Raw genomic sequence first — 14,155 nt, forward strand, 5'->3', positions numbered from 1 at the left:
CTTTCCCTTTCACAGAGGGTGCACCTACTGCTGCCGTATGCTCTGTGACTTAATATGTACAAATTTGGGATTTCTATTATCCACCCTTTTGGCCTTTCCAGATGCCAGATTTGTTTCTTTACTGCTCATCAAGTCTATTATTCAATAAAGAGTAATAGCTTTTTACAATTGATATTGTGCATTATGATTGTCTAACAGACCATGAATGTTCCTGCAGACAGATTCTGTAGTTCATTCACCTGCCATAGTAAAAAAGTAGGTATGGAAGATAGATGAGAATGGCCTGTGAGTGTACCATGGGCCTTGTTGCCATGACCTGCAGAGAATGAAAATTAAAAGCTGACCCTCAATCATCCTTTAAATCCTACTGGCTGGTTAAAATCCATTTCTGAATATCTGAATACTTTGGGGTCTGCCTTACAGCCCAGAAAATCTGTAATTCCTGACTGTTCCTCAATTCTCTTCCTCTGCCTTGCTCACCCTCAAACCTCTAACTCATCTCAACACTGTTGCTCTCAACGTTTTCATCAAAATGAAGTTTTAGCAAAACATGCCTTCTCCTCAGAGCCCTTCTCCCCCCCTCCACATGTATGATGTAGACCCTATATTTTGACCTCAGGTAAAAAAACTTTGGTCTCACCTATGTGCAGAAATAGATGTGTCTGTGCTTTTAAGAAGTACAAGCTATAAACCACACTGACCCTTGGGCTCCAGGAACATATTTCTGCATTTTGGCAGACCAAAACACCTTTCAATACTATTTTCATCTTGAAAAATAAACAGAAAGGTTTGGATTTGTTCTTACATGGAAAAAAATCCATTTCAAAACCCTCCGACTAGAATGACCGTCCTGCAGCTGGCTCTGCTTGGAATTGCATTATTTTGGCAACGTCAGATGGTGACTGTCCATGAGGAACTTCCCTCTGTTCCACTGCACAACTACTGTAGTGAATTGTTGCACGTGTATCAGGCCTTCAGCAGTTAGCCCACCATCCACATTCACTCTGGGTGGGAGCACTGTGTTACAGTGCTCTCTGTACTTAAAATGCCTCATAGATGGGAAGAGAGACAGCTAGGTTTTTCAGGCACTTTCTTGCACTCCCTGGTGATATAAGACTCTTTCCTCAGCTATATCCATGGGTGCTCACTAACGATGGACTGTGGTGGGAACTGTTTGCTCACTCCCAGGTCACTGCAGTATGACTAGGTCTTATTTTCCTGTAATATTTTGGGATCTTTAGCCTTGCTTGACTGTGAGAATCACCTGATCTGATGTTACAGCTAGGTTTATTAAAAATGTATTATGTTTTGCTGGATATATTTGTACCACTGTTTCCCCTCAGTTTTTTGCATTAGTGTTGTCGTTTAACCCAGCAGGCAGCTGAACACCACACAGCCGCTCGCTCCCCCCCCCCTCCCCCCCCCCCCAGTGCAATGGGGGAGAGAATTGGAAAAAAGTAAAACCCATGGGTAAGAGAATACACAGAATATATAAAACAAGAGATGTACAATGCAATTGCTCACCACCTGCTGACCGATGCTCAGCCTGTCCCTGAGCAGCCATCAATGCCCCCCAGCCAAGTGCCCCCAGTTTATATACTGTGCATGACGTCCTATGGTCTGGAATAGCCCTCTGGCCAGTTGGGGTTAGCTGTCCCGGCTGTGCCCCCTCCCAGCTTCTTGTGCCCCTGGCAGAGCAGGGGAACCTGAAAAGCCCTTGACTAAGTGCAAGCACTGCTTAGCAACAACTAAAACATGACATATTTTATCAACATTCTTCTCATCCTAAATCCAAAGCACAGCACTATGCCAGCTACCAGGAAGAAAATTAACTCTGTCCCAGCCAAAACCAGGACAGTTTGTTTTTAATTTGGCTGTAGTTACCTAATATGGCCCAATCACATTAATGTGAAAATTCAAAAGAACCGTGTGAAACACAGTTTTAGATTTGAACTCCAATTGCTTTGGTACAGCCTTAAAAGTTACAGCAAAAGCTTAAATAATTAATTTTTTTGATTAGGTTTTACTTCAATAAAAAAAGGTTGACTTGCTGCAGGCAGAGTACCAGTCTAACATGGGTCTAGTCAATGTTTCAAATTGCAATGAATCAAATGCTCGTGACAAAAGGTAACCTAAAAGGTCGGCTCAAAAGATGACTCCTTGAAGGCTAACAGTGGGAGTGTCTCAAATGGTACAATATATATCACCAAGAGCTCAGAGAATCTGTTTAGGTTCAGCTGGCAAGCTGGATTATTAAGTGCCTCTTTGAAGTTTGGGGGTAAGTATTTCTCCAAGTAAAATATAATATCTAATTTGTCTTCTTTAATATGGCAAAAAAGTGATATTATGTTTAAGAACATTAAGGTAAGTCTAAGACAGATATGTAAAAACACAGCATATACAGTAATTTAACCTTGCCTTGTCAATATATCTTATACTGTTTGACTGTCAAATACTTCTAGGTGTGAAAAATATGAGTGTTTGCACAACATAGCTTTCAGTAGAAATACCTCTTTTTTGTTGAAAATCTGGTGTCGCATTAAAACTGTTCTTTTAGAATTTTAATAATTATTTTGGGAATAAAGGCATTTCTCTTTTCTCAGTCTCACTCTCTGGACAGCACAGGTAAGGTACAGTATGATGATTCACAGAGTCTGTGGTTCCACAGTCATTAGCACCAGATGCCTCTCAGGTCACTTAATCAACTACCTCTGCTCCAAACTATGGATATGCTGCTATTCCTCCAACTTTAACTGTTTTAGAGATACAAGAACAGTATGAAGCTTCCTTGGTCTCAGATTGAAAAGAGAGAATGGCTGCAGGTTTCAATGAATATCCTTAACATGTCACATTCGTTTGCATGTACAGGACTTGCACCTGACTGAATGAATGCAGCTATACGCTGTTTCAAGCTGTACTGCTAAAACCTGTGTTTATGATATATATGCTTGTGCTTTTTCTCAGCAAAAAAAGCATCAGCAGAGATTAAGTGTCCAAAATGGGACTACAGGAAAGAACCCCCCTAAATCTATAGTTCAACACCTAAGCAATGGGCTGGGTTTACAGAGCAACTTAACTCCCGTTATTCCTATAAACTATGAGAAAGCCACCACTAAATTTGTGCCTGGTTGTACTAAGCAGCAGTAAGAAGTACACTAAGAGTATAGTGAGTTGACTACACTTAATTTAAAGATACAGAGCATGGCCCAGAGCAGCCACAGAAGAAATGAAGTATGAACTTTGCATTGTCTCAAACATCATTCAGAGTCCTCTGGATGGCCATAGGGAAACTCAACCATACAGTGTTATATTTATCATACTGAAGCATGGATGAAAATATCTATTTCCTAAAAGGCAAGTACAAGATACTATCTTGACGATGAGCTAGTATCTTGCTAAAAGAAAATAAACATGCGTTCAGAGATAAATGGGTCAGGAGTTACAATATTTCTAATGATCACAGAATTTGTAGGCTTCGCATCATTCATTGGTTCAGCATCACAAAACCAGCAATGAACTAGCAGTTTCTGGGCTATTGACAGTACCTTTTAAAACAAGTGCTACATATCACCACTAGACAGTCATATTTCTGTTTGCTTCAGACAACACCAATTTCACAATGGGCTCCATCAGTGCAGCAAATGCAGAATTTTCTTTTGATGTATTCAAAGAGCTGAAAGTCCACCATGCCAACGACAACATCTTCTATTCCCCCCTGAGCATCATTGCAGCCTTGGCCATGGTTTATCTGGGAGCAAGAGGTAACACTGAGCATCAGATGGAGAAGGTAAGTTACATAAATGCATACAAACTCCTTTTGATCCTGTTCAACACAGCAACAGAATATCCATTTACATCTTTGGGACTTCCTCCAGTTGAGGAGGGAAAGTCACGCAGTCACATTTGGCACTGGATTCAAACCAGCCTAGAAAAAGAATGGCATTCCAAACCACAAGGTTTGGATCTGGAGCTGAGCTTTCACTTAACATTTTTTTTCACCATGAAGGGCAAATACGACCTTTGATTTCCATTAAGAAAGAGCAGTCTTGAAGAATGGTTAAGACAGGTCTCTTGCTTCAGCTTATATTATCTCACAGACCTGATTCCTTTCAGATGGAAAGGACAACTTGTAATATACAAAAGATGAAACATTCAGAAAACAAGAGTCACAGTTAAAAATACAATACAGTAAGGTTGTAGCTGGTTTATAAACTGAATACCGTTAACTGGAAAAGAGGGTATTTAAGCTGAGGATTTTAGTCACAAATTTTCGATGTGGCACATGCAGTAAAAAAACTGATTTAAAGCTCACATAAAATTTCTCATCTCATTTCTGTGCTAATCAGACCTGGTTAGTCCAAATCCATAGTTTCAACACAAACATTGGTGACTCTCAGTGGACTTCATGCACTTAATTTCTTCTATTGCTACTTTCAATTGCAGGTTCTTCACTTTGACAAAATTGCAGGACTTGGAGGAACTATTCAGACCAAGGTACAGAAATCTAAGGTACATTTACTTCTCTTTCACATTTTTCTCCTGAGAGTAGACTGTTATGCCTGTGCTTCAAGTAGGTTCAACACCTTCTCAAACCTTTGCCAATGCTCTTAATTTAAGAGGTGTAAGTTAAAAAAACCCCAACACAACCCCCCAAAAACCCAAAAGAGAAAAAGAAGATGGGCTGCACGTGTTGCACCAGAACAAGTGACAGGACAGGATAGGATGCTTTGGACATGAGGCTACCTTCTTGTGTAGATGAGCATCTGCATACCTGCAAGTGCTTCTGCGGGACAGCACTTGAAATGGGCTCAGCACCTGGAGCTAGGGTACAGCAGTCAGGCTTGCAGCTGAGACTCCAAAGCAGGGCAGGAAGATGCTTCAGCAGAAAAGAGCCCAGAAGGCTGAAGAGTAACCACACTCTTCCAAAAGGGACTTTTCCACCCTCCAATTCCCACTGTTGCCCCAAGAGCCCCATGAGGGCTCCCAGTACCTTGATACCACCTGTGTGCTTTCCTCCGTGTTAGTCTGCTGTAAAGATAACACAAGCTGTGCTCCCTGGCCTTTCCCCATCCACTTGGAATCCACAAGCACAAGGTGGGACTTGAAAAGAACAAAAATACTTTTTCTTTTTAAACAGAGAAAAATAAAGGTAGTAACAGGTAGAGCATTTAGTGGCTGGTTAAGCAGTTCAACACAATTCTCCTTATAAAATGAAGTCCCAGCCACTGTTTATCATTGTGCATTTTTCTTACATGCTCTTAGCCTGTGTCACCTAGAACACTATTCCTGGGGCATTAGACAGCTGATCCGTTTTTTCACTATATTATGAGGCACTTCCTGACTCCCTTGCCATCTAGCAGTCTTCTCCCATCTGCAGCTTCAGCAGAAAGCTGCCATGAAAATGCAGGCAGAAACTGGGAACTAGAGGCTCTATATCTATGACAACTTGCCAATCACAATCATTGACATCTGAATTTTTCTTTTGTCACCTCACTCCTGAGCCATATGGTTTCAGATTCATCACTGAGGTTTTCTGCTTGTTGTCACCTAGAATGAGTGTCATCATAGGCCATGAGTCAATTGTGCATCATTAGTTGTTTATATTGAACATCCCATCTCCCGTGGAGCTTTTCCGCTGTAGTACATGTTCATTTGCAAATGTCCAAACACTGTGCGTTTTCCCATGTTATTTGTACCTTATAAATAATTCTTTTCCTAGTAAAATAAGCTAACAGCTATACCTTTTTATCTTCTTATCAACAACTCAGTGTGGCAAGTCTGTGAATATCCACATACTGTTTAAAGAACTTCTCTCTGATATCACCACACCAAAAGCCAATTATTCACTCCACATTGCCAACAGACTCTATGCTGAAAAGACATGTCCAATCCTACCGGTGAGTTGCACATTAGAGTGATTTCTTGCTAAACCCTGTATAAACCTGTAATCCAGACAGGCTGGCCAGATCAGGTGGTCCCCACTGGTGTGGACTTCCATGGCTTTTGTCTTTGCCACAGCCCTGACAAACAGCCTGAATGGAAAGCAATTCCAGGCAAAAAAGATGGCCCTATTAAAAAATGAACGGAGTAATAAACAAAACTCTTTGGTAATGTAATTCCCCCCTCCCTGTTTGCTCCCCCAAAGCCTTTTGATTTTAATAGGTTGTTTGGGGTTTTTTTCAGGAAATAATTTGACTTCAGCAACATTCCTTCACTTGAAAACCTTGCCTCAAAAAGTACTTTTGAAAGTGTCAAAATCTTTCATTTGACATTTTCAAAACAAAACATACAAATATTCTAAATCAATTTCTTATCTTTAAAAATATGGAAAAATGCTTTTTTAAAAAAAAGTAGTGGGCATAATGTTGATAAAACACTCTGAAATGAACCCAAAATAGTGGTTTTGTATCAGGATTTCTTCAAGAAAATATTTAAACATTTCTAATATATACCCTTAACTGGTCAAGTAATAAAAATGTCAGATCTGAAAATGTCATGGATCAGAATAATTTTTCTGGCCCAGTTTTAGCAGGTTCCAGGAAGTAAGCAATGAGAACAGCCTAACCATGGCATCGCTATAAAGATCCTTTTAACCACATTTTATTTCACCTTCATATTGTTTTAAAAATACGACTAGTTTGGTGGCTACAATTGCTGTCTTTACAGATCTACTTAAAATGTGTGAAGAAACTGTACAGAGCAGGTCTGGAAACGGTCAACTTCAAAACAGCATCAGATCAAGCCAGACAGCTCATTAATTCCTGGGTGGAAAATCAGACAAATGGTATGGCTGGACAAGATTTTGAAATATACTTCCCTCTCACAACTGCATTTGAACAACTTCTGGAAGGACTAAACATTAGAGGAGAAATTTCCTCCTCCCATCCCCATTAGTGGATCTTTCCTGTGGAAAGAGCTGACCCTATTGCACCTGTGTGGCAATGACAGTGTGTTTTAAACGTATCTGGCAAAGGTAGAAGTGCCAGGATATGCACACTTTATATATGCACTTTTTGTGTCTGGAGAGCGTAACTCATGCAAGGTTAGTCCCAGCTTCTCTAGAAAATTGGCATAATTTTATGAGGATGTGCTGGATGGGTGGGCTTCCAGGGGAGAAAGCAATGCATGCACTAGGCTGCTGGTGGGAAAGGAATGATTCAGGAGCTTGTGTACATTTATGGTGCTGAGGTGGGAGGAAAAACAAGACTGAAGTGTGAGAAAGAAGCTCAGTGAGAAACAGAAAATCTATACCACTGCTTCCCTCTCCTGTTCATTCTTTTCTATAAAAATCTTTTTCCAAGCACCGGTTAGAAATGTTCCTGGGAAGGAAACCATTCTTGACCCTACCTGTCTTCTTGCAGAAATGTCTGGCCAGGTGCCAGTTGTTCTGTATTAAATCATCCTCATGAACCTGAATTCCACATGCAGACCTTTGAAGAGCAGGAAGTCAAGTCAAGCAGCAGCATGTCGATTGACCTCTAAACCACAAGACTACTGCTATGAAACTTACTGCTCTCTGCCCTGCTTCTTCCTTAAAGGACAGATCCAAGATTTCCTTGAACCAAGCTCTGTGGATCTCGATACTGTGCTGGTCCTTGTGAATGCCATTTACTTCAAAGGGATATGGAAGAAGGCATTTAAAGAAGATGACACTCAAGAATTTCCCTTCAGTGTGACAAAGGTAGGGGGGCACAGACACAGCCTGTGTCTGTGTCTGCACAGCCAGCAGGCTGGGTGTTACACATACAACACTCTGTGGTCATTGGCTGGGTGATTTACCTGGGCCCCTCAGTGTCAAGTTTGCAAGAGCTGTGTCTGACTAGAGCACACCAGCAGGCAAGAGAGGAAAATGCAGACACAGCTCTTCTTGAAAGGCTACATGCTTGAAAATCGAGTCCTGTCCCTTTCAAAGGGCTTGTACATTTGCCTGCCTAAAGAAAAAGTTGCCCCCGGTCACATCCTCTCATGTTTCTGTTTTTGCAGCAAGAAAGCAGACCTGTGCAAATGATGTGTCAGAACAGTACCTTCAAATTGGCGGTGCTGGCTGCAGAGAAAATTAAGGTCCTGGAGCTTCCGTACGCCAGCGGGGAGCTGAGCATGTTGGTGCTGTTGCCCGATGACATCTCTGGCCTGGAGCAGGTATGGCCCTGGCAGGGGAAGCAGAAGAGGTATCACCTCAGTGGGGCTCCGGCGGGCTCGGCTGCCGTCAGACCTTTTGCTGTCCATTTACATCCCAGCTGCCCACACCAAGGCTGTGGTGGGCAGGCAGGGGAGCACAGAAGCCTCCCAGGTGCTACCAGGTGCTTATGAAGAGATGGGCCTCTTAGGAGAGCCCTGGGCTCAGTCTAATAAAACAAAGGTAAAGGAGTGTAGTGTTGCTGTAGCCCTGAAGAATACGATGTATGTATGGGCAGATTTCTTTTTTTCATTGAGATGTAATTTCACCCACCCGTCCCATATAAACTGTTGAGGAAATGTTGCTAAAACTGATGAGAATTGGTCATTCTTTGCAGGAATAACTAATGATATTTTTTAACAAAATCGTCATTAAATGTCATAAATGGGCTGCTTTCAAAAATTGCTCTGATTATGTCATCATGGAAAGAACGTCAAAGTTAGATAAAGCATGTTCTTAATAAAATATTCTTGATTTTAAAATGGTGAAACCAAAAAAGCTAAACTAACTCATCAATAACGCCTCATCATGTAAGACTTCAGAGAGTCTTAAATATAGAGATAGAAAGGAAATGCATGGAATATTTTTGGATATTACACATTAGACAAAGAAAACAGAAAAGACTTTGGTCTAATGTGTTTAACACCAACAGCACAAAGAATCCATGGATGTACAAGGAGAGAAAATGAGAACAGCATAGAAAGTAAAAGAAAACATCAAAACATCATGTTGAGTTGGTTTTTGCCAGAATCATGAAAACTAGTAAAAAAATGGTTTTATCCTTTAAAGAACAAAAAAAGAAACAGAAAAGTGGGGCCAGTATGCAGTGAGGCAAGAATACAAATGTAATGCACTGACTGCAAAATTACATGAAACTTTTGTCTTGGTCTTGGAAGAAAATGAACCTAAACAACTGAGTGAATACAGGATGCTAATTGCAAAGAGGAAATAAAAATGGACAGATGCAAGGGAGAAACAAAACTTGAAACCTTAATTTGCTTCTGTCAGGTGGACTGGATTATCTGCATGCAGAATTTCTGAAAGAAGTAGCAAAAAAAAAAGAATTCCAATGTCAATCATTTAAAATAAAGTTATCAAAGTGTTATCAAATTACCTATCTGTACTCAGGAAAGGGAAAAAGTGATGTAGCCTGCATTATACAACCCATTATTCTTATTTCAGCAATTTTTTTTGGAATTATGTTACAAACAAGAATTATTAAAAATGTAGAAGAGTTTTCATTTGTTAGGTACTACCAACTGTAGGTACATTTCCATGGCCTTTTTTTGCAATCTCTTTTACAAGCTGACTAATTTGCTAGCCTGTGAAAGGTTCGGTTGTGCCTCATGAGACATAAGATTAGTTGAACAGAAGGGGATGTGTTAGGTAGGTAAGGAACTGAATAAAAGGACAGTGACACAGGCAGCACTGGAGAGGAAAATAATAAACTACCAGAAGGATGTTGATGGGATGCACTTCAGGAACCATTCTGGTTTGTTTTCTTTATGATAGCCTTGATTAAAATGAATGGTAGGAAGAAGTTGTATTCGCATCACAGGCATTTAATTCCCTGCACCTCTTTGCAGCTTGAGAACAAAATCAGCTTTGAAAAACTTACGGAATGGACCAGTCCCAATGTGATGGAAAAGAGGAGAGTGGAAGTGTACCTCCCACGCATGAAGATTGAGGAAAAATATAACCTCACATCTGTCTTAATGGCCTTGGGTATGAGCGACCTGTTCAGTCCTTCGGCCAATCTGTCTGGCATCTCTTCAGCAGAGAGCCTGAAGTTATCTGAGGCCATCCATGAGGCATACATGGAAGTCAATGAAGAAGGCACCGAGATAGCAGGCTCAGCGGAGGTGATGGGAGACATCAAAGACTCCTCTGAGTCTGAAGAGTTTAGGGCTGACCACCCTTTCCTTTTCTTGATCAAGCACAATCCAACCAACAGCATCCTCTTCTTTGGTAGATATTGTTCCCCCTAAGAAGAAAAAGGTGGAAATAATGCTTGCCTTCCCCCCAGAAACAGACCCCTTTTCCGTAACATTGTAGCGTAATCTCATCTCTTCAATATTTTCTCCAAGTGGAAATCCTAATCCAAGAAATGCCCATTTGGGAAGCTTCCATAGCAAAGACATACTTGCAGGTGAGGAAACAGCAGCAAGCATGTTTACTCCTTTCCCTTCTCATACTGGTTTCAGGTTTGCTTGAGCTGAGCAAAGACTGAGCCAACAGAGAATAGAGGCACCCACCGGTCAGGAAGGGGCCAAATGATTTTCACTCAAGGAACAAGCTGCAGGCATGACTCCAAGTCTTCGGGAGTCCATTACATAGAAAGCCACGGGCTGTGCTCATCCCATTTCCTGGTAGCATCCTGCTGACAAATCCATGTTGTTCCTGAAACATGGGCTTTGAGATCTCCAGTCTGGAGGAGATGCTTGTCGATAAGATTCTGCTATGCAGGTTCTTGACTGGTGCCTATGTAAATTTTAGCTTTTTTCCTTAGCTGTTTGGAAATGGTATACACATCCACTATCACCAGGGTTGTCCTCTCGCCATTATTTCCTCACCTAGTTGTGAATTTCTTGCAGAGGTTCTCCAAAGTCATGGAGAGTCTCCCTTCCACTTCAGAGATCACAAAGAGATCTAACTTTGTGCAGATGCAGTTATGCCTTCTCAGAGGGCATAGATTCAAAGCCTGAGACATGAGTATCTGGATGATCCAGATGATCCAGAACTCAGTGAGAACCACCAGGCAAAGCTGTCTGAATTCTTGTTTAAAACATTGAATGACACTTCAAATTTGAGAACATTTTGATTTTTATGAAAAATCCTGCAAGTGATGTTAAAGAATAGGATACCTCCATGGGAGTTTTGTGATAAAACACAGCTTTCAAAAGAATCCCTGTGGCTGTTGAGCTTGCTTAGCAAGTAAACTTCAATTAGTCCCTGGAAAGTCCTCAGGTGAAGTTCAAAACTCGAATACATTATTATTCCATGAATGCAGCTGGGCTTCTTTGTTCCTATGATAGTTCAAGGCTACATCACTTGTTTTTAAGAAATATGTGAGAATCCTAATATTCTCTGTCTTTTTCTTCCTGTGTCCATTGCCGTCTGCAAATATGGATCTATTGGCTCATTACTATGTCCTGTTTTCAGTCTAATCCTACATTATTGGTTTTGATGCATACAATTGATTTTTTTTTTGTTAACATTAATAAAAGAAAATCACAAATGCTTTTCATGAGAATTATATTAATTTCCTGGACCACAAACCCTTAAAAACATTATTACATTGGTAACTGTTGTGAATAAAATCGGATTTAGTAAAAACCCCTGGGCTTAGAATGAATAAAGCATGTAGATATGAAGCTTTGTAGGCATTTATGAAATGCATAAATGCACACATCTAGAGTTTGATTCCTCTCTGTATTACAAATTACCAAGAAACAGACCAATGGAATACTAATTTATTCATATGTATTTTTCAATATAATTCCAATGGGTATTAAAGACGCACTGACAATTAGTCTGGTAAATATTTCAAGGAAGAACTATTCCAGCAGCTCTGCCTTTTAGATGATGAAGTCATCTGAAAGTCATATAACTTGAAAAGCATAAGAAAGAATAAGTAGATCAACAACTGTTAGGCAAAGCATTTTCCCATTGAGAGCCTTGAGAGGAGGAACTCTGTCATTAATATTGGCTATTTCCACATTAGCACATAGTGTGGCATGATAAAAGCAGATCTGTAGAGGAAAGCAGCTGGTGCTATAGGTCTGACATCCACATTATTTTGATATCATCAGGATATTTGTGATACAGACTCAGCTGTTTTTCAGTGGTAAAACCAGCTATTTTACCAAGTAAACTTTAATTTTTGTTCTTTAGAAATGAAAGCAGTGGTATGAACAGTTCCAAGAGATGCACAATTTCAACATCTCAAGGTTTATCATAAGCAGTTTATTCACCTTTTGCATCTCTTGTAGCCAGAAGCAGTTGATCCAGTCTGTTAAATTTAAAAGCCTGTACACTTAAACAATAAGAAGACTTGAAAAGGGTTACATTTGCGAACTAGCCTTCCTATGATTATTAAACTGGAAAGTGCTTAAAGTACAAAGATATGCCTCAGTGACCAATGGTGTTTCCTGAACAACAACAAAGGTCAAAATGAAGGAATGGGAACAAAGCAAAGGAGCCATGAGGCTTACAAGCAAGTACAAAACTTCCCCTTTCTCAAAAGGGAAAACGAGAAGCAGCAAAAAGTGCAAATTCAGCAATACTGAACCAAACCCGCAACAAAGTACCAATGGCTAGGACCTGGCCCGGGCCACCACAGACCAGCTAGGACGCACAACATTTAAAGGGCAGTGGAAAAGTATTTCCCGTGAAGCAGGCGGCAGACCTGGCCGGTGGGATGATGAATGCCTGCTGTGACCTCTGAGCTCTCCAAAACCCTAGGGAGATCTGGGAGAAGCAACCCTTCCTGTGCTCCAGAGAGACAGGGTCTGTGGTTCAGCCTCTCTGTGCTCTCACCCACCAAGCAAGCATGCAGTGGAAAGGTGCAGGTGCTCCAGGAACACGGCTGCACCCTGTGCTTTGCCTGAGCACCTCTGCACTTTTACCTGGCAGGTTTCATGGTTCTGGTTCTCGTGCCAACACGCAGCTGAGTGTATATGCTTTAAAAAAAAAGGCCAAATTTTTAACAGTATTAAAATGCTCCAAAAGGTTTTATTGGAAAAAAAGATTAAAAACTAAATAAACCTTGAATACCTCCTTGTTGCCACTGGTATTTTTGTCGTAGCCTTCCAAAGGTTTCTGGCATTTTTGTCTTCTGAAGAATTGAGATCCTGTTTCTCTGAGACACTGCTGTGCATCACCAGACTGAAGGCTTAGCAGGTAACACATGAGGGGCAAGACAAAGTCTGAAACCTTCTGCACCTCTTGGTGCAACTAACACACCTCCAGAAAGCACAAAGAGAGGTCCAAGGGCCTCCCAGTATGAGGCAGCATTGCTCCCCGCTCAACATGGAAACAGTGTTCTTCTGTGGGACTTGCCATACACTCCCATTCCAAGCACCTCATCTATACCACAGTACTTTCTTTGCATGTTAATGTGCAATAACCCTGCTGCCTCCATCTCCCTTGAGATCTTCTTCTACATCATTGGGACCTGATGAGATGCATCCCAGAGTCCTGAGGGAACTGGCTGATGTAGTTGCCGAGCCACTCTCCATGATATTTGAAAAGTCATGGCAGTCAGGTGAAGTCCCTGGTGACTGGAAGAAGGGAAACATTGTGCCCATTTTCAAAAAGGGTAGAAAGGAGGATCCTGGGAACTACCGACCTGTCAGCCTCACCTCTGTGCCTGGGAAGATCATGGAACAGATCCTCCTAGAAGCTATGCTAAGGCACATGAAGGCCAGGGAGGTAATTCGAGATAGCCAGCATGGCTTCACCAGGTGCTGCCTGACAAACCTAGTGGCTTTCTATGATGGTGTGACAACAACAGTGGACAAGGGAAAACCAACGGACGTCATCTATCTGGACTATCTGCAAAGCCTTTGACATGGTCCCCCACAACATCCTTCTCTCTGAATTGGAGAGCTATGGATTTGATGGGTGGACTGTTTGGTGAATAAGGAATTGGTTGGATGGTCACATCCAGAGGGTAGTGGTCAACGGCTCGGTGTCCGGATGAAGACTGGTGATGAGTGGTGTCCCTCAGGGGTCCGTACTGGGTATTTGTTTATGCTATGTTTATGTTATGCTTATAAACATTATTAATATGTTTAATGTATTAATCAATGATGTAGACAGTGAGATCAAGTGCACCCTCAGCAGGTTTGCAGATGACACCAGGCTGAGTGGTGCAGTTGACACGCCAGAAGGACGGGATATCATCCAAAGAGACCTGGACAGGCTGGAGAGGTGGGCCTGTGTGAACCTCATGAGGTTCAACAAAGCCAAGTGCAA

At 41.4% G+C, this 14,155-nt stretch overlaps 1 protein-coding gene and 1 long non-coding RNA gene across 2 annotated transcripts in view; one reads left to right on the plus strand and one right to left on the minus strand.

Annotated features, from left to right (window-relative positions):
• Nucleotides 1-3,626, minus strand: part of LOC118451899 — a 6,557-nt gene extending 2,931 nt beyond the window's left edge. The window contains exon 1 of the long non-coding RNA XR_004841479.1: nt 3,546-3,626. This is a non-coding gene — a long non-coding RNA (uncharacterized LOC118451899). The remainder of the gene's footprint in view (nt 1-3,545) is intronic.
• On the plus strand, nt 3,595-10,164 carry LOC104122815 (ovalbumin-related protein X). Its single transcript, XM_035890575.1, has 7 exons — nt 3,595-3,787; nt 4,444-4,509; nt 5,769-5,897; nt 6,667-6,784; nt 7,539-7,681; nt 7,984-8,139; nt 9,763-10,164. Exons 1-7 carry the CDS (start codon nt 3,620-3,622, stop codon nt 10,162-10,164), a joined length of 1,182 nt encoding a protein of 393 aa, XP_035746468.1. The 5' UTR covers nt 3,595-3,619.
• Nucleotides 10,165-14,155: the final 3,991 nt, after the last annotated feature.

This window comes from Egretta garzetta, unplaced genomic scaffold (assembly GCF_000687185.1).
Source record: "Egretta garzetta isolate BGI_Z169 unplaced genomic scaffold, ASM68718v1 scaffold283, whole genome shotgun sequence".
Lineage (NCBI taxonomy): Eukaryota > Metazoa > Chordata > Aves > Pelecaniformes > Ardeidae > Egretta > Egretta garzetta.